Below are 21,505 nucleotides of genomic sequence, written 5' to 3'. Positions count from 1 at the left end.
CCCCTTCCAGAGGGCAGGCTTGGCGAGATGTCCCCGGGGTTTTTTTGGTCCCGAGCTGGGCATTTTACCAGGGGTGTAGTGGGGAGGGCGGGCAGCCAAGGCCTCCATGTCTCCCCACATCACAGAGGGCAGGCGCCCTCCCCAGCTGGAGTCTTGCCTGGTTTTTGCTGGATAGGGTGAGTGGTGGTGAGTATGTGCGTTTTCAGTGCGTGTTTTATGTATAGGAAAATGCACAGAGCCTGAGGGTATAGTTTGTTGTGCCTTGTCCAGGGCGTTCACCATGTAACCATCCAACAAACGGAGATCCAGGGCATTTCCACGGTTAGGAATGCTGCTCTCCCCTCCCCAGCAATGGTGCGAGGGAAGCAGCCGTTCCAAATTCTGTCACTGTGGGCTTGCTTGCCTGCTCCTGAGCTTCCTATAAATGAACTCTACAGCATGTATTCTCTTCTCTCTGGCTTTATTTGGTCAGCTTAATGATTTTAGGAAACGTCCGTGTGTTCCGAGTGTCACCAGCTCATCCCCTCGCTATTGCTGAGTAATATTCCTTTGCATGGCCCGGCTGCAGTTTGACTATACTTCTCCTGTGGGTGGACATCGGGTTGTTTGCATTTGGGGCTGTTCTGAATAAAGCTGTTCTTTGTGGACACAGGCATTCATTTCTCTTAAAAACTACCGGTGGGAATGTTGGGTCATAGGACAGGACAGGTGTGTTAGTTAATAAGCTTCCAGAATTTGATATATGAGACTGGAACAGCTTCTTAAAAGGGGAATTAAATAAGTTGCAAGTTTACAGTTCTAAGCCTATAAAATTGTCCAAGCGAAGGCATCCAGGGAAAGATACTTTAATTCAAGGAAGGCCAATGGGTCAGGAACACCTCTGTCAGCTGGGCAGTCACGTGGCTGGCATCTGCTGGTCCCTTGCTCTTGGGCTTCACTGCTTTCAGCCTCTATTCCATACTCTGTTTCTCTGGGGCGGGATTTTATCTCTTGGCTTCACTTGGCTCTCTGCAGGTTCTGGCTTGCTTAACATCTCGTGGCAACATCTGCAGGGCTCCAGGCATCTGCATCTGCTCTCTCGATTGGCTCTGAGGCTTCTGTCATTTTTCAAAATGTTCCCCCTTTTAAAGACTAATAATCTAATCGAGACCCACCTAGAATGGGTGGAGTCATATCTCCATCGAATCAAAAGATTACACCCACAATTGGGCGTGTTATGTCTTCATGGAGATAATCTAATCAAAAGTTTCCACCTTGCAGTATTGAATCAGTATTAGACGAAGAGGCTACCTTCATAAGACTGGATCAGGATTAAAACATGGCTTTTCTGAGCTACATACTGTTTTCAGGTTGGCACAGCAGGTGGTATAGGACTGCTAAGCAGTGTTCTGGCGTGGACGTCCCATTCGCACTCTACCCAGCATTTGAGTCACAGCAGCTCAGTGCCCTACAGGGCTTGGCACAACCAGTCTTTTTAGTTTTAAACACTCCGCTAGGTGTGCCATAGTATCTCATTGTAGATTTACTTTGCATTTCTTTGAGTAATGACATATTATTTTTATGTTTTATTGGCCATTTGTATATCTTCTTTTGTGAATTATCTGTTCCATTGTTGCCTGTTTAAAATAACTGTTTTTGAACTTTTAATGTTTATCTGTTAGGCGTTTTAAAAATATATTCTTGACACAAATCCTCTGTTAGATGTGTACATTGTAGCTGTTTTCTCTAAGCCTAAGGCTTGCCTTTTCATTTTCTTTGTGGTATCTTTTTTTAAAAAAAAACTTCATTGTGAAATATAGCACCTATACAAAAAAGCAATAAATTTCAAAGTACATCGTAACAAGTAGTAATAGAACAGATTTCAGAGTTTGGTTATGGGTTACTATTCCATAATTTTAGGTTTTTCCTTCTAGCTGTTCCAAGACACTGGAGACTAAAAGAATTATCAGTGTAATGATTCAGCACTCATGCTCATTTGTTAAACTCTATCTACTCTGTTATAACTCCTCCTTCTCCGTTGATCCTTCTCCCAATATTTAGGGATGTTTGGGCTCTGCCCATTCTAACGTTTTCATGTTGGAAGGTGCTGTTGATAATATGGGATAGGGGGATGGAACTAGTTGATATTCTGGAGAGGCTGGGCCCTCTGCATTTCAGGACTTATGCGGTCTAGGAACCTATCTAGAGGTTGTAAGTTTCCAGAAAGTAATCATAGTACATGGAACCTTTGTAGATCTCAGGTAGAGCCTTTGGTGTTCTTTAGAGTTAACAGGAGTGATGTTGATTGGGGTTTGGCAAACCATGGCAATCAGCAGTATCTAGCTGAAGCTTGCATGAGAGTAGCCTCCAGGATAGCCTCTTGACTCTATTTGAATTCTCTCAGCCACTGACACTTTATTTTGTTACATTTCTTTCTCCCTTTTTGGTCAGGAAGGCCTTGTCAATCTCATGATGCATGGCCAGATTCATCCCTGGAAGTCATAACCCACATTGGTAGGGAGATTTTTATCCCTGGGTGTCATGTCCCACGTAGTGGGGAGGGTAATGATTTTCCTTGCAGAGTTGGGCTTAGAGAGAGAGGCCACAACTGAACAACAAAAGAGGTTTTCTGGAAGTAATTCTTAGGCATAATAGGTGGGCTTAGGTTCTCCACTACAGAAATAAGAAGCCCCATGAAAGCAAGCCTCAACATTGCCCAAAGATCCCTTAGATTGGAAGGAGGTATAATAGAGAAAATAGGATTTAACAAACTAGTATGGCTGCTGAATCACTATATCAATATTCCTTCTAGCCTCCAGTGTTTTGGAGCAGATAAAAGGAAGAATCTGAGATGGTGGAATGGTAACCCATGACAAACTCTGGGATCTGTTCTGTAACTACTTGTTGAAGTGTGCTTTGAAAATTATTGTTCTTTTCTTTCCTTGCTTTGTATATATGTTATATTTTACAATGAAAAAAAAAGTTTAAAAAAAGCAAGCCTCAAGATCAAGGGCTTGGCCTATTGCCTTGGGAGTCCCTAATAATTGGGACAATATGAAGGGTTTCCCTGGTGGTAAAGTTTAATAGTTCCATATTCTTAGTATCTTTTAATGAACTGAAGCTTTTGGTTTTAGTGACTCCAGTTTACCACATTTTTGTTTTGTTTTGTTTTATGGTTCATGCTTTTCCTGTACTAAGACAGCCCTGCCCAATAGGGCTTTTTGTGATGATGGTAATAGTTGGTATTTGTGTTGTCCAAGCTGGGAGAGTCTAGCTACATAAGGCTCTGAATACTTGAAATGTGGCTTGTGTAACTGGGGAACTTTATTTTATATAATCTTAATTTAAATTTGATTTTAAGTACCTATGTGTGGCTAGTGGCTACCATATGGACAGTACAAGAAGAGATCTCTTCCTACCCACAAGGTTGCAAAGATAAAAATTCTGTAATTTGTAGCTTTAGCTCTTCGGTCTTTGATCCGTCTTGAGTTATTTTTCGTGAAAGGTGGGAAAAGCTCATTGTTTTTCTATACAGACATCCAGTCCTTCTAGCACCATTTGTTCAACTGCATGGATAAATCATAAGCCATGTACTCCTGCGTCTTTTTCTGGACCCTTTATTCCTTTGACTTAATGTCGATCCTTATACCAATATCACACTGGCTAATTATTGTAGCTTAACAGTCAGTAACTTCTCTGACCTTATTCTCCTTAAAATGCCCTTGACTATACCTGATCCTCTGCATTTCCAAATAAATTTTAGTATTAACTTAGAAGTTTCCACAAAAACATTTGCTGGAGTTTGGTTGTGACGGAATGGAATCTCTAGATAAATTTTGGGGAAAATGAACAATAGTTAACTCCTTGAATCCATGAACTTGGTACTATTTCCCACATATTTAGATCTTCTTTAATCACCCTTAGCGATGTTTTATAGTTTTCTGTACCTAGGCCTAGCATATTGTTTGTTAAACTTACTCCTAGGCATTTGACATTTTCATGCAATTTTAAACAATATTTTAAAATATTTTCTAATTTTCGTTCTTAGCGTAGCAAAATGTAATTGATGTTTGTCTGTCGACCTTTTGTCATGAAGTTTTACTGAATTCATTGATCAGTTCTAGAGGCAATGTGTATGTTTCTTTGGATTTACTACATACACAATCATGTTTACAAACACAGTTTCTCTTTTTCGTCTCTAGCTTCTTATTTATTTTTCTTGCCTTATTGTACTGGCTGGGACCTCCGGCACAATACTGAATAGAAATAGTGAGAACACACACTACGGTCTCATTTTTGGTCTTGGGGTAAAGTGTTCAATATTTGACCATTTTGTACGATGCTATCTGCAGGTGGGGTTTTTTTCTGTTGCCAAGTTTATTTTTTGATTTTTGAAAAGGAGAGTTTAAGTAAATTGTTGCATGCAGTATTTGGGTATGCAGCCACAAATAGATGGGATGTCATACAGACAGAGGAAAAATAGCCCAAAATAATCAGAGAGAGAGGAAAAGTGATGGCTGCTCTAAGTCTTCATTCTTTCTTCTTTGAATGGTCTTCCTGTCTTCATTCTTCTTTTAAAAGCTTTTTCCTAAGTCTTCCTTCTTTATACTTCTAATTTCCTTATTTTCTTCCAGAATAACCCTGTGTGTATTTATATGCATGCAAGGCTCACCGTGCAGTGGTCACTCATGTGCCTGGCAGGTTTACATCCCTGCTGCCCATTTCATGCCACAAGGGTCGAGATCTTACGCTCGGCTGATAAAATGCAACCCAGTTGTTCCTGGTACCCTGTGTGACCAGCTCGTCCTTTTTAGGTAGAAATATTAGACGTGAGCGACAACCTGGGTTTTCTTCATTCAAGAAAGGCCAATGGGTCAGGAACAGCTCTGTCATTTGGGAGGTCACATGGCTGGCATCTGCTGGGGTCTCAGGCTTCTGGACACCTCTCTCGGCTGGGAAGGCACTCGGTGCCTTTTCTCAGAAATCATTCAAACTGAAATCCAATCAATAAGAACTTTTTTCCCCCATGTCCTGTGTGCTGGTAAGCCTATCCACTGAATTTTCATTTTAGCCTGGGAATTGCCATTTTGTTCTTTTTTTTTTGAACTTCATTTCTCTTGTCAACTCTTCAAACCCAGTGCCTTGTCCAAACCCCTGGTTTTCCCTGAGGGCACACCCCAGTTCTCTGTAGGGCACTGAAGAATAAAACAGTTCTAGCAGTACACGCCAGGCCAAAACAGCACACGGGCCAGGGCTGCTGGGGGCCTGCAGGGGAGAGGGGGTGCCCCGAATGCAAGTGGCAACTTTTCTAGCTGGCTCGGTACCCATTCTAGCACCTTCACGCCACAGGCACAAGAAACAGCATCGTGGTTGTGACAACGAATGGATTTCTTCGTCAGGAATTGAAAATCGAAGAGAACTTCAGAGCCACAGGCGCCTCCTTCCTGGGGTTCCAGCTGGTGCCTGAGGTATTGCGGAAGCCCGTGTGTCCGTGTCTGCGTGTCCGTGCCCACAGTGGGGTGCAGTACATGCGTGTCCGTAAACGCACGTCCGTGCCCGCGTGTCCATGCCCGTGGGGGGTGCCGTGCCCGCGGCGGGGTGCCGTGCGCTCTGCGCCCGGGTGATGGCGGCTCTGTTTCCGCAGCAGCAGCTCTGGGCTGTGTGGGCGGGACACAGCGAGGTGGGCGTCTGGAGCCTGGACGACCTCAGCCAGCCCCCGCAGAGGATCCCCCTGCCGGACTGCTCCGGGATCAACTGCATGATCAGGGTGAAGAAGCAGGTAGGGCGGCAGGGCCCGTGACACCCGCCTTCCCCCCTCGCCCTCATTGTCCTTCCCTCCAGGAGCCAGGGGCCCTTCCGGGGCTGCGCGGTTAGGACCTGCGGGGGGTGGGGGGCTCCTTCTCCAGGCTGACGGCCCCTACCCTGCTTCCCCTTGGCAGATCTGGGTGGGCGTCAGGGGCCTGTCGCAGGGAAGAGTCAAAGGGAAAATCTACGTGATCGATACCGAGAGGAAGACAGTGGAAAAGGAGTTGGTGGCCCACGCGGACACGGTGACCACCCTGTGCTCGGCCGAGGACAGATACGTGCTGAGTGGGTCAGGCGGGGAGGAAGGGAAGGTGGCCATCTGGAAAGTTGAATAGACACGGACGAAACCCAGCAGAAATGTGCCCTGCGAAAGAGAGCAGAGAGCCAGCCCAGCCCTGCGGCGGAGGGTGGGGGGACAGGAAACCTGGAGCAGGTGGCTGCGCTGGTGGCCAGGCAGGGCCGGGGCATCCCCCCCCACCGCACGGGACTCTGTGGTGGAGCCGAGGTCTCCAGATGCTGGACTGAACCCCGCCCGGAGCACTGCCTGCCCGGTGCTTCTCAGGGCAGGTGCCAGAGCTCCAGCACGGCCAGGACCAAGGCAGCCCCCGAGCCTGCTGGAAGCACATCTCCCAAAGCACAGGGTGACCTGCACCCCTCAGGGCTCTAGTCTTGCCTTTCCCTCTACTGTACTCATTCATTCATTCAACAAGTGTCTATTAAGCACCAAGCTTATGTTGGGTCCCAAGCACACGATGGTGAAACAAGGAGCCCTGCAGCCCTTCCATTGATTTCTGGTCTCCATCAGGCTTACAAAAAAGGTAGGTTAGCAGTATTTTAAGATAAGCAGGTTGGGGGTGAACCAGTTTGGAACAGCCTTGGCTGCCTGCCCCCCCATCATCAGGGCCTGTGGCCAGGGCCAGCCCAGGAGGGGGCCAGCTGAGGCAAGCCCTGCTTTTTTTCCTTTTTTAGTTAATGTAAAATTTCTGAGACCATTTTTTGTACCAAAGATAACAGAAGTCATTTTTAAGAGACAGAAAAGTTGCATTGAAAATAACATGTATCGTCTAGTGGGCCAGGGAAATCACTGCCACCTCAGGGCACCGAGCAGGCATCACTGCGCACAATTCTACCCCATCACGTGTACACACTGTAGGTGTATTTTTTACACATACAGAGATGGTGCTTCACTGTGTGACTGAATAAGATCTTGTTAGCTCTAAAATGAGTAAATACCTGCAAAAAAGACACTTGGCCCATCTGTCTCATCCTGTTGAGACAGCATCCCTTAAACACTCTGTAAGGCCCTGGTGTGGTTGTGGGACATGGGGGGTGCGTTCACCCCAGCTCCAGAGGCGGGTTGCTGGTCTGTCTGCACCCTGTGCTCACCCACGGAGCTGCCAGCTGGCTGTGGGTGTTAGGACAGGCACTGCCCAGGCCTCACTGGCCTGAGCGATCTCTAAGTATCTTTGCCAGCCTTCCCAAAACAAGGCCAAATTTGAGAAGTATTTGCAATGTTTCCAAAATGAACATTCTGTCTGGGCCTCCAGTTTGGATCCAAGCATTCTGGAAGTTCCATGTCATTGACTGATTTTCTCCCAAGGTTCAGCTTGGGTAGCTGCTAGCTTCTTGGGACTGGGGGAGACGGGCAGGGAACAGCCTGACACCCGCCCTAGCGCCTGTGCTATGGAGAGGGTGGGGCTGCTGATCTCTGCAAGCAAGGCTGGCCAGCAGCAAAGTGCAAAAGTTTGGACTTTGCTTCTAAAAACAAAAGCTCCAGCAATAGTTTATATGTTTATAAACTATTTAATGTCAACTCACATGTAACTAGATATTTTAATCATGTTGGTAATAAATTCTTTTATTTAATAAATGCTGATGTTCATTTTCCTTACTTTATCCAGCATGTGTTGGTAGCCGAGGTCTGGCCATTTTGAATTTGCTCTTAATTCATCCTAAGCTCAAATCAAGTTATTTTCATGCAAGGTTTTCATTTCCTCTTATCAAAGAGTATTATCTTTGATAATAATGCCCGAGATCATCTCTGACAGTGACTGCATTTGAAACCACTGTCAGAAACACTAGAGGCTTTTAGAAAATGCCATTTATGTAAAAGAGAAAAAGAAGTGAGCAATTAAGTTAAAAGTGGAATCACTGGGCTGAGAGCAAATGTGTGGCTTAATACTTACGTAAATAGAATCCTGGCTAGAGGGTTTGCTGAAATGAAAAGGGCACTTTTAGGCCTTCAGTTTTCCTCCATGCCTTGAAGAGATCCTATTGTAAATGATTTGTCATGGGAAGAATCAAAATAGGCTTGAATTCATTAGACAGACTGTGATGCCTTCACAGCCTCAGCTTTAGAAACCTGGATTAAGTAAGTACCACAAAAATGTTTATCGTCTATAGAAACCAGTATTTGATTTTAATATAATTTCAGCTCTCCCACCATATTTCAGAAAATAGAAAAGCAAAAAAAAGCCTGCTTTGGGGGCTGGCACTGCTCACCCCACCAATCAAAAGCTTGCCTGAATCCACTACTGCTACAGACTGGAAAGAGGATTCTCTAGGTTGTGTGTGATCTCAGAAGATGTGCAGGCATCAGTTTTTCTCAAAATTTAGCCCTTGTTTGGTGGTTTGAAGCTGTATGGACCCCAGAAAAACATGTTATTAAATTTCACCCATTCCTGTGAGTGGGGAACCATTTTATAGCAGGACCTTTTGATGAGGGTACTTCAGTTAAGAAGGCGTGGCCCACATCATTCAGGATGGAGTCCTTCATAAGCGGAGTGAAATTCAGACTGAGAGGGAAAGCCACAGAGGGAGCAGCCAGGAGCTGAAAGCGGAAGGAAGGGAGGGAACAGGAGAGGCTGCCCGGTGCCTTGCCACGTGACAGAGGAGCCAAGGCTCGCCAGCAGTCAGCCCCACAACTGTCTTCGGGAAGAAAGTATCACCTTGATTTGACTTTCTTTGAGCCACAAAACCATAAGCAAATAAATTCCAGTTGTTTAACCCAACAGATTTCATGATATTTGCTTCAGCAGCCTAGGAAACTAAAACACCTTGGAATCAGATGTGATCACAACATCTGAATTAAAAAGGCGTGACTTAATTCCATGTCTGGAGGATTCCTTGGGAAGATGGAAGAGGACTAGCTCACAGTTTCCCCACTGTCCGTGCTGAGTGTTTCGTGGGGTTCTCCCGGAGGGTCCCTGGGTAAGGGAGGTGGGCCTTACTGGGGAAGGGGCCACAGGGCCCAAGCCCTCTGTAAAGTGGGAGGTTCCTTCTTGCAGCATTGGCACGGGGGCTGGGTGGGAGGGACCGACTGAGAGAGTGCTCAATCCAGGCTGCTTGTGGCGACTTCATGAAAGACAGGAAATGTACGTGCAACGGCTGCTTCACTGCAGTGCACGGTGGTCCTCCAAAAGATATGCCCACACCTTAACCCCAAGAATCTGTGAGTATGGACTTATTTGGGAAAAGGGTCTTTGCAGATATAATGAAAGGCCTCAAGATGAAATTATCCTGGATTTGGGGTGGGCCCTCAATCCTATGACAGGTGTCCTTATAAGAAGAGGGCCCCATCCCAATCAGGATGGGGGAGAGAGATGTTCCAGGATCCCGCCTCCCATAGAACACCTGAGTAAAAACTGGCAAAAATGTCTTCCTCAAAGCTCTGGAAAACACTTAAGGTGTTCCAGGAAAAAGGTGAGCACAAAATCAAGAAAAAAGCAATTTAAAATGATAAGATTTCAATAACGCCTCCCTGACCAAATGGAGGAAAAATGCAACAAAATAAGGTGTCAGTGGCTAAAAGAGTTCAAATAGAGTTAAGAGGTTATTCTGAGGCTGCTCTTAGGCACGCTTCATTTAGACAGTGCTGACTGCTAAACCCCAAGCAACAGCTCTCCTGTTAACCCGAAGGAACACCAAGGGCTCCAGCTGACATTCTGCAAAAGTTCCATGCACTAGGACGAGTTTCCAGAAACTTAAAACCTCCAGAGAGTTCTAGGCCAGATAAGTCTTGAAACCCTGAGGTGCCAGCCTCTCCAAGAACATCAACTCATTCCATCCCCCATCCTATATTGTCGACAGCCCCTTTCAACATAAAAAGGTTAGAATGGGCATAGCCCCAAGATCCCTAAAGATTAGGAGAAGGAGCAAAGGAGAAGGAGGAGTTATAACAGAAAAGACAGGATTTAACAAATGAGTATGACTGCTGAATCATTATACTGACACTTCTTTTAGTCTCCATGCCTTGGGAGCAGCTAGAAGGAAGAACCTGAAATTGTAGAACTGTAACCCAAACCAAACTTTGACATTTGTTCTATAACTACTTGTTACAAGGTACTTTGAAACTGATTGCTTTTTTTTGTATGTATATTTCACAGTAAAAAAAAAAAAATTAAAAGAAATGGTAGGATTTCGTGGCAGCCTTGCCGACCCTTCCTTGCCCGTCACCAGTTTGGTGTGGAGCTGATATGTACTCACGGTATTGGTTTCTGGTCTCGGTTCTGCAGGGGGCAGAGTATCCTCCGTGCACATACCAGAGTGCAGGTATGTTTGTGCCCGCGTTTCTGGGGGCGGCCTGAAGGACTGAACCAGGTCACCCGTCACAGCTCTTGGTCTCAGAACTGGTTCTGCACCTAGTAGCGTCCTACAAAACGCTGTAGGAGGGGAGTCAAGTCACAGCTGCTTGGGGTCTGCAGGCTGGAGGACGTGCAGTGTAGAGCTCCGGACTGAGAATGCTTTCCCAGGGGAATGAGGACATTCACTGCAGCCATGCAAACTGGGGAGTTCCAAGGAAAAGAAAAATGCATGTGCAGAAAAGACTGGAAATAACCCTATGAGAGCACTTGCACAAAGGGCTCCCAGACTATAATGACTGGTAAAGGTGTTTTTGTTTTTTTTTTTTTTTACCTTTTTTTTAAAGCTCTTGGCAGTCAAGAAAATCTCTGCCATGTCACGTCATAACACTACCTGGATACAAGCTTAAGAAACAGACACCAAAACCTCCAAGTTCTAGAGATAAGAAATTAAAATATCAAATGTCCAAATTGTAACAAAAGTTTATAAAGTGCACAAAGAAAAAGGGACTGATGGCCCATGCAAAGGAAAATAATATTCTCGCATTGGAAACAATCAGAGAGGAGAGCTGGACCTGGGACATTCCAGACAAAGACCTTAAAAAAAATGGTCCTCATGGGACCTGACATCCAGGGGAGAGAGGCTCCCTGGCGACGTGCGAGATAACTCATAGGGATGAGTCTGGCCCTGGTACCATGGGATCAATAATTCCATCCTGACCAAAAGAGGGAAAAGAAGTGGAACTAATAAAGTATCAGTGGCTGAGAGAGTTCAAATGGAGTCAAGAGGCTACTTGGAGGTCACTCTTATGCAAACCTCAGTTAGACATAAGTACCTGTCATAACTTGCCAACCCCCAACCAAAACCATTCCAGCCAATCCTAAAGAACACGTAGGGCATTACATCAGATTCTACAAAGGTTCCATGCACTAGGGTAACTTTCTAGAAACCTACAATCTCCAGACGGGTCCCAGGACCAGATAAGTCCTGAAACCTAGAGGGCCCAGCCTCTCCAGAACATCAGATAGTCCCATCTCCCTACCCCATATAACTGACAGCCCCTCCCAACATGAAAAGGTAGAATGGGCATAGCCCAAAAACCCTAACGAGTGGGAGAAAGATGAAAGGTGATGGTGGAGTTATACAGAGGAAGTAGGGTTTAACAAATGGGTATGATTGCTGAATCATTAAATTGATATCTTTTAGACTCCAGTAACAGAACAGCTAGAGGTAAAACCTGCAATTGTGGAATTGTAACCCATCCAAACTCTGAATTCTGTTCTACAACTAACTGTGCTGTGTTTTGAAATTCACTGCTTTTTTGTATATATGTTATTTTTCACAAAAAAGAAGAAAAGCGATTGTAAAAAAATATATATTCCTTCTAGCTGCCTATGTTCTGGAGCAGCTAGAAGGAAAAATCTGAGGATGGTATGGTAGCCCGTGACAAACTGAGATCTGTCCTGTAACTACTTGTTGAAGAGTGCTTTGAAAACTATTGCTGTTTTCTTTCTCTGCTTTGTATATGTTATATTATAGAATTTAAAAAGTTAAAAAAAAAAAACAAAAAGGTCCCAAAGAGCTAAAGCTAAAGCTCTTTGGGAAACACAAAGAACTAAAGGACACCAGAAAAATAATGAACACAAGGTAAATATCAATAAAAAGAAAGCATGAAAAAATAAAAAAGAAAGCCTAAAAAGGAACCTAACAGACTGAAGACCACAGTAACTGAAATTAAAAGTTTCTTAGAGGGGCCTGTGCTGGTTTGAAAGGATTTATGTACCCTAGAAAAGCCATGCTTTAATCCTAATCAATCATGTGGGTGCAATGGCTTCTTCTAATCCCTATTCAGCACTGTAGGGTGGAAACCTGATTAGGTTATCTCCACGGAGATGTGACTCAATCAACTGTGGGTATTAAACTTGATTAGATGGAGATGTCTCTCCACCCATTCTGTGCGTGTCTTGATTAGTTTACTGGAATCCTTTAAAAGAAGAAGTATTTTGGAGAAAGCCTCAGAACACTGCAGAAGCACGAAGCAGAGTCGACCAGCCAGCGACATTTGGGAAGTGAAGAAGGAAAATGCCTCCTAAGGAGCTTCATGAAACAAGAGGCCTGGAGAAAAAGCCAGCAGACGATGCCATGCTCACCACGCACGTGCCTTTCCAGATGAGAGGGAAACCCTGAACTTCATCAGCCTTCTTGAATCAAGGTATCTTTCCCTGGAAGCCTTAGAGTGGACATTTCTATAGACTTGCTTTAATCGGGACATTTTCATGGCTTCAGAAGTGTAACTTGCAACTTATTAAATTCCCCCCTTTTTAAACAGCCGTTCCATTTCTGGTATTGCATTCTGGCAGCTAGCAAACTAGAATAGGGCCCAACAGCAGATTGGAGCTGGAGAAGAAAGAAATCAGTGAGTTTAGAGATAAGGCCATTGACATCAGTCAGTCTGAGGAGCAGAAAAAAGAATGAAGAAAAGTGAAGAACCTGAGAAACTTATGGGATACCATCCAATGGATCAATCATGCATTGTAGAAGTCCCAGAGAAAAGAAAGATACAAAGGGGAAGAAATATTATTCCAAGAAATAATGGCAAAAAAAAAAAAAAAAAGAATTTTAACCAGATTTAACAAAATTTGGTGAAAAACTTGAATAAGCACATCTAAGATGCTCAGCAAACTCCAAAAAGACACAAACCAAGGGATATAATCAAACTATTGAATGCCAAAGATAAAGAAAATTCTGAAAGGTACAAGAGAGAAGCAATATGCACACACCAGGGAACCTCAGTAAGATTGCCATTTTCTCATTAGAAACCATGGAGTCAAGAAGGCAATAAGATGACATATATAAAATGCTGAAAGGAAAAAAAATCTGCCAACCAAGTATTCTATATCTGGTGAAACTGTCTATGAAAATGCGGGCGAAGACTTCTGGGAAGATAGCAGAATGGAGCGATGGAAGTCCCCCCTGCTCCCTGGGACAATACAGGGGACAGGGAGAGAATGGCAGGGACGGTGGTCCTGGAGGTGAGCAATTGGGCAGGGTCTTCAAGGGGTTTTGGGGAGGAGAGAGTTGGGAGGGGAAGAGCAGGGTGGGTTGTATGGGCAGAGAGCCCACCCCAGGGTGGGGGCGGGGTGTGGCGCGCGGGGAGCTGCAGATCGGAGGGAGCTGTACCCCCTCGGCCCCAGGCTGCCCCCCTGCTGGCTCCAGGCTGCACCCCCCCTGCCCCAGGCTGTACCCCACACGGCTCCGGTTGCACCCCACCCGGCCCCAGGCTGCCCCCCTCCCCAGCCCCAGGGTGCCCTCCCCCCGCCCTAGGCTGCCCCCTACCGGGCCCCAGGCTGCCCCAGCTGCTGGCTGAGGAGGCTCCCTGAGCAGATCCACAGCCGGTAGCACCCACGGGGACCCTAGAGGCAGGCTGTCTATCTACCGTGAAGAACCGTGACTCCTGGTGCTGGGACGCGTCGCCCAGCTGGGTGCCACCAACAGCCGTCCCGTGGAGCCCAGTACTGCAGGTTGGCTGCTTCCCCCTACACTGTGCACTGATCTGCTACCCCGTCCTGCTGTGGCCAAAGTGGCCCCACACAGCACTTGCCATTTCTCCAGTTGGTCCCTGCATGTGGGAGCCAGTGCCTCGACAGTGACACCTGCTGGAGGAACACAGTAAGTGCAGGCAGGCCAACTTTCTCTTTTTTTGGTCTTTTTTCCCTCAATGTATCTTTTTTCTATGTATTCTTCATTAGTTGTAGTGTTATTGTAATTTATACATATTATGTATTTACATTTTTATTGTTTTTTATTTTTTAAATTCTATTTTATTTTATTGCATTTATTTACTTTTTCTTTTTTTTTTTTTTTTCCTTTTCTGTGGGCACCAGTCTGAGTTCATCCCCAATATATCTTGGGGTGTCTCCTTCTAACTTGGGGGCCTAATACTGGTGAGGTGTGTTTTTTTTGTTGTTGGTATTTTTTTTCATATTTTAATTTTATTAAAAATTTTTTTGGAGGGTGCATGGGTCAGGAATCAAGCCTGGGTTTCCCGTGTGGTGGGATAGCATTCTGCCACTGAAGTACCTGTGTACCCCAGCCTAGCTTTTAATAGACCCTCAGCAAAAATTATATCCCTAGCTGAGATCCAGACCTTGGTTTGGTGGGGAATTACAGACAAACCAAGTGCAAAAGGAAACTCTCAATGCAAAGCCAAGTAAATGCAACAGTTTAGAAGAGTGAAGGAAACCAAGCTGCAAAATAGCCTTATTAAGATTATCAAATGCTAAAAAACATATTTATTCCTTCTAGCCTCCTATATTCTGGAGCAGCTAGAAGGAAAAATCTGAGAGGATTGTATGGTAGCCCATGACAAACTCTGGGATCTGTCCTGTAACTTCTTGTTGAAGAGTCCTTTGAAAACTATTGCCTTTTTCTTTGCTTTGTATATATGTTATACTATACAATAAAAAAGTTTAAAAGAAAAAGATTATCAAATGCCCTAAACATAACAGAAAATCATAAAGGATCCAACCAGAAATGGCCTAGCCAAATGACCAAATCAAAACTCCAGAGGGGACACAGAGCATGGAACAACTGCTCAAGAATATAAAGGATATCAAGAAGATACTAGAAGAGCATATAGAATAATTGGGAAGAGTAAATAGAAAAATGGCAGATCTTACAGAAATGAAAGATACCATAGACCAAATTAGAGATATACTGGTGACACATGATAGCAGATTCAAAGAAGCAGAGGGAAGAATAAGTGAGCTAGAAGACAGCACAATTGAACTAGAGCACACAAAAGAATAAATGGCATGAGAGACAGAAAAAATGGAGCTGGATCTTAGGGAATCATTGGACAAGAAGAGGTGCACCAATGTAAGAATCACTGGTATACGAGAAGGAGAAGAGAAGAGTAAAGCTGGGAAAGTTAGTTGAAGATATAATTGGGGAAAACTTCTCAACCCTTATAAAAGACATAAATATGCAAATTGAAGAGGCCCAATTAACTCCAAATATAATAAATAGAACAGACACATACTAATCAGTCAGTCAAATGTTGAAGAAAAACAGTAAGTCCTGAAAGCAGCACGAGAAAAGCAATCTACTACATAAAAGGGAAAACACATAAGACTGACTTCAGACTACTCAACAGGTACCATGGAAGCAAGAAGGCAGTGGCATGATATATTTAAGATCCCAAATGAAACAAGAATTCTTTATCCAGCCAAGTTATACTTCAGAATTGAGGGAGAGATTAAAATCTTCAAAGACAAAGATTGAGGGAACTAATCAACAAGAGATCTGCTCTACAAGAAATACTAGAGGTGGGCGGGCCACGGTGGCTCAGTGGCAAAGTTCTCGCCTGCCCTGCGGTAGACCCGGGTTCGGTTCCCGGTGCCTGCCCATGCAAGAAAAAAAAGAAAAACAAACAAACAAATAAAAAAAAAAAGAAATACTAGAGGGAACCCTGTCAGCTGGAAAAAAAAAAAAGGCAGGAGAGGGAGGTCTGGAGGAGGGTTGAAGAGTACCAGTAAGGGTTACTCAAGTGATAAAAAAGAAAGAAGGAAAAGAATATATAGATCTGACAAGTGAAAAGCAAAGGATAAGATAGTAGATTCAGCAGCTACTTTTATAGTAATTACTTTGAATATTAATGGAGTAAACTCATCAATTAAAAGATACAGATTGGCAGAATGGATTAAAAAACATAATCCATCTATATGCTGCTTACAAGCAATACATCTTAGACTCAAAGACGCAATTAGATTGAAAGTGACAGGATGGAAATAGATGTGCCATCAAGCTGTAACCAAAAGAAAGCAGAAGTAGCTCAGACAAAATAGACTTTAAATGTAAAGGTGTCATAGGAGACAAAGAAGGACACTACATTTTAATAAAAGGGACAATTCACCCAGAGAAAATAACAAACATAAACGTGCACACTCCCAATCAAGGAGCTCCATATTATATGAAGCAAACACTGGAAAAACTGAAGGAAATAGATGTCTAACACTAATAGTAGGAGACTTCAATACACCACTCTCCACAATAGATAGAACAACCAGACAGAGGATCAGCAAGGAAATAGAGAACATAAACAATGGGGTAAGTGAATTAGACCTAACAGACATATATAGATCATTACACTCCAGAACACCAGGATATACATTCTTCTCTAGCACATATGGAACATTCTCCAGGATAGATCATATGCTGGGACACAAATTGAGTCTTCATAAACTTAATAAGATTGAAGTTATCCAAAACATTTCCTCTGATCACAGTAGAATAAAGCTGGAAATTAATAACCACCAAAGAACCAGAGCATTCACAAATATATGGAGATTAAACAACACACTCTTAAATAATGAGTGGGTCAAGGAAGAAATTGCTAGAGAAATCAGTAAATATTTGGAGACAAATGATAATGAGAATACAACATATCAAAACTTATGGGATGTGGCAAAGACAGTGCTGAGAGGGAAATTCATGGCCCTAAATGTCTATATTAGAAAACAAGAATGAGCAAAACTTGGGGATTTAACTGCTCACCTAGAGAATTTAGAGAAAGAACAGCAAACTAACCCCAAAGCGAAAAAAGAAGAGAAATAATAAAGGCTAAAGCAGAAATAAACAAACTGGGGAACAATAAAACAATAGAATCAACAGAACCAAAAGTTGGTTCTTTGAGAAAATTAATAAAATTGATGGGCCTCTAGTTAGACTAACAGAGAAAAATGACGCAAATAAACAAAATCAGAAATGAGAGAGGGGCTGTTACCACAGATCATGAAGAAAATTTTTAAAATCCTATGAGAATATTATGAACAACTATATGCCAATAAACTAGACTACGTAGATGAAATGGAAAAATTCCTAGAAACACATGAATTAGCTATACTGACTTGAGAAGAAATAGATCTCAACAAACCAATTACAAGTAAAGAGATTCAGTTAGTTATTAAAAATCTTCCCACAAAGAAAAGCCCAGAGCCAGATGGCCTCACAGGGGAATTTTATCAAACATTCCCAAAAGAACCAACACCAATCCTACTCAAACTCTTCCAGAAAGTTGAGGATAAAGAATGCTACCTAATTCATTTTATGAAGTTAACATCACTCTAATGCCAAAATTGGATAAAGATGCTACAAGAAAGGAAAACTACAGACCAATCTCCCTAATGAACATAGATGCAAATTTTTTTACCAAAATATTAGGAAATCGAATTAATAACACATTAAAAGAATTATACAGCATGATTAAGTTGGATTAATAACAGGAATGCCCCCCAGAGAACCTCTTTTGTTGCTCAGATGTACCCTCTCTCTCTCTAAAGCAACTTGGCATGTGAACTCACTGCCTTCCCCCTCTACCTGGGACATAACTCCAGGGGTGTAAATCTCCCTGGAAACATGTGACAGAACTCCTGAGATTTGCTGGGACCCAGCACCATGGGATTTAGAAAGCCTTCTTGACCAAAAGGGGGAAGAGAGAAATGAGACAAAATAAAGTTTGAGTGGCTGACAGTTTTCAAACAGAGTTCAGAGGTCATCCTGGAGGTTATTCTTACGCATATAGTTTTTGGTGCATTGGAGTGGCTGGAGGGAAGTACCTGAAACTGTTGAGCTGTGTTCCAGTAGCCTTGATTCTTGAAGACGATTCTATAACTATATAGCTTTTACAGTGTGACCATATGATTGTGAAAACCCTGTGTCTGATGCTCCCTTTATCCAGGGTATGGACAGATGAGTAGAAAAGTAAGGATACATAATAAATAAGTACTAAGGGGAATGAGGGGTAAAATAAACTGGGTAAATTGCAATACTAGTGGTCAATAAGAAGGAGGGGAAAGGAGTATGGGATGTATGAGATTTTTCTTTTTATTTCTTTTTCTGGAGTGATGCAAATGTTCTAAAAATGATCATGATGGTGAAAACTCAACTATGTAATGATATTGTGAGCCACTGATTGTATACCATGTATGGACTGTATTTGTGTATTTTATTTGTCAATAAAAATATTTTTAAAAATGAGTATGGGGCAATGGTGGCTCAGTGACAGAGTTCTTGCCTGCCATGCTGGAGACCTGGTTTTGCTTCCTGGTGCCTGCCCATGCCCCCCCCCCCCCCCAGAAAGAATATGACTGCTGAATCATATTGAGCTTTCTTTAGTCTCCAATGTCTTGGAGATGCTGCAAGGAAAAACACGAAATTGTGGAACTGTAACCCATACCAGACTCTGAAACCTGTTCTATAACTACTTGTTACAATGCACTTTGAAATGCATTGCTTTTTTGTATATATGCTTTTTTCACAATAAAAAATGTTTTGTTTCTTTTTTTTTAAAAAGGCTCCTCACTAGGGGGAAATACTGACACTCCTGAACCATGTCCCAATAGCCTTGATTCTTGAAGATGATTGTGTAACAATATAGCTTTTATAGTGTGACCATGTGATTGTGAAAGCCTTGTGTCTGATGCTCCTTTCATGGACAGATGAGTTAAAAAATAATAATAATGATAATAAATAAATAATGGGGAGGGATAAAGGGTAAAAAACTGGGTAGATTGAAATATGGGTGAGGGAAATGAGAGGGAGGGGTAAGGGGTATGGGATGTATGGGTGTTTTCTTTTTATTTCTTTTTCTGGAGTGATGCAAATATTCTTAAAATGATTATGGTAATGAATGATACTGTGAGCCACTGATTGTATACTATGGTTGGACTGTATGTGTTCAGATATTGTTCAATAAAAATCTTAAAAAAAGAAATCACAGGAATACAAGGGTCGTTCAACATAAGAAAATCAATAAACATAATATAGCACATTAAAAAATCGAAAAGGAAAAATCACATGATCATATTGATTGATGCTGAAAAACATTTGACAAAAAATCCAGCATACTTTCCTGATAAAAATAACTTCAAAAGTTAGGAATCGAAGGACACTTTCTCAATATAATAAAGGGCATATATAAAAAACCCATAGCCGGGGGTGTAAGGGTAGTTCAGTGGTAGAATTCTTGCCAGTTGTATTAGTTAGGGTTTTCTAGAGAAACAGAATCAGCAGGAGATATCTGTAGATATAAAATTTATAAAAGTGTCTCACATAACCATGGGAATGTAGAATCCAAGGTCTGTAGGGCAGACTGCAAGCTGGTGACCCCAGGAGAGGCTGGCTGGATAACCATGGGAATGGAAAAGTCCAACATCCATAGGGCAGGTTGTGAAGTTGGCAACTCTGATGAAGGGTCTGGATGAACTCCACAGGAGATACTCGCCAGCTGAAGTAGGAACAGTGACTGTCTCTTCTAAATCCTCCTTAAAAGCCTTCCAGTGATTAGATTAAGCATCACTCATTGCAGAAGACACTTCCCTTGGCAAATGCAATCAGCTGAGGATACAGCTGACATGATCATGATTTAAGTCCATGAAATGTCCTCATAACAACAGACAGGCCAGCGCTTGCCCAACCAGATGACCAGGCACCACCACCTGGCCAAGATGACACATGAACCTGACCATGACACCTGCCATGCGGGAGACCCAGGTTCAATTCCTGGCCTATGTACCTCCCACATAAACAAGCAAAAAATTCAACAAATGGTACTGCAATAAGGGGATACTCACATGGAAAAAGAATGAAATATGACCCCCACCACACAGCATACAAAAAAAGAGACCATAGCCAGCATCATACTTAATGTGGTGAGAAACTGAAAGCATTCCTCCTAAGACTGAGAAGGAGACAAGAATGCCCATTGTCACCACTGTTATTCAACACTGCATTAGAAGTCCTAGCTGGAGTGATCAGACAGGAGAAACTAAAAAAAGGCAACCAAATAGGAAAGGAAGAAATAAAACTTTCATTATTTGCAGATGATGTGATCCTATACTTGATGTGATACTATTCTTAGAAAACCCTGAGAAATCTATGACAAAGCTATTTGAACTCAGCGAAGTGGCAGGATACAAGATCAATTTACAGAAATCAGTAATGTTTCTGTATATAAGCAATGACCTATCTGAGGTGACAATTAAGAAAAAATTCTATTTAAAATAGCAACCAGAAGAATCAGCCTAACCAGGAATGCCAAGGACTTAAACACAGAAAATTACAAAAAAATTGCTAAGAGAAATAAAATTGACCTGAATAGATGGAAAGACATTCCATGTTCATAGATAAGAAGGTTGGATGTCGTTAGAATGTCAATTCTACCAAAATTGATCTACAAATTCAATGCAATACCAATCAAAATCCCAACCTAGTTTGAAGCCTAGGAAAAGTTGGTTTTCAAATTTATATAGAAGGGAAAGAGACCCTGAATAGCTAAAGAAATCCTAAAAAAGAAAAGTAAAGTGGGAGGACTATTGCTTCTTGACTTTAAAGCTTACTATAAAGCCACAGTGGTCAAAACAGCATGGTACTGGCACAAAGACAAAAGGATTGACCAATGGAATAGAATTGAAAGTGCAGACATAGACCACTGAATTTATGGACATTTGGTATTTGATAAGGCCCCCAAATCCACTGAACTTGGACAGAATAGTTTTTTCAATAAATGGGCATGGGAGAACTGGATTTCAACAGCCAAAAGAATGAAAGAGGACCCCTACCTTATACCCTGTACAAAAATTAATTCCAAATGGATCAAAGACCTAAACGTAGCAGCCAGTATCATAAAACTTCTTGAAACAAATGTAGGGAAACATCTTCAAGATCTAGTAATAGGAGGTAGCTTCTTAAACTTTACACCTAAAGCACAAGCTGTGAAAGAAAAATGGACAAATGGGAACTCCTTGAGATCAAGAGCTCTGTGCCTCAAAGGATTTTGTTAAGAAGGTGAAGAGGCAGCCAACTCAACGGGAGAAAACATTTGGAAACCACATAACGGATAAAGGCTTGATATCCTGTGTACATAAAGAAATTATACAGCTTACCAAGAAAAGAACAAACAACCCAATTATAAAATGGCAGAGGAAATGAATAGGCACTTTTCTGAAGAGTAAATACAGATGGCTAAACAGCATATGAAAAGCTGCTCATCTCCACTGGCTATAAGGGAAATGCAGATCAAGACTACAATGAGATACCACCTCATACCTATATGGCTGTTATTAAACAAATAGGAAACTAT

At 42.6% G+C, this 21,505-nt stretch overlaps 1 protein-coding gene across 2 annotated transcripts in view; it reads left to right on the top strand.

The window, feature by feature from the left end:
* The window catches only part of DENND3 (DENN domain containing 3), a 96,016-nt gene extending 88,362 nt beyond the window's left edge, over positions 1-7,654 (top strand). The window contains exons 21-23 of one of the 2 annotated variants that reach the window (XM_077166675.1): positions 5,329-5,447; positions 5,627-5,758; positions 5,919-7,654. In XM_077166675.1, the coding sequence (XP_077022790.1) occupies positions 5,329-5,447; positions 5,627-5,758; positions 5,919-6,119 (452 nt within the window). In that variant the 3' untranslated portion in view covers positions 6,120-7,654. Of the gene's footprint in view, positions 1-5,328; positions 5,448-5,623; positions 5,759-5,918 lie in introns of both variants that reach the window. The other variant, XM_077166674.1, reaches the window with a different exon arrangement.
* The last annotated feature ends 13,851 nt before the right edge of the window (positions 7,655-21,505 follow it).

The sequence above is a fragment of the Tamandua tetradactyla genome, chromosome 6 (genome assembly GCF_023851605.1).
Source record: "Tamandua tetradactyla isolate mTamTet1 chromosome 6, mTamTet1.pri, whole genome shotgun sequence".
In the NCBI taxonomy this organism is placed as follows: Eukaryota; Metazoa; Chordata; class Mammalia; order Pilosa; family Myrmecophagidae; genus Tamandua; species Tamandua tetradactyla.
This window is presented reverse-complemented; position numbering and strand designations above follow the sequence as displayed.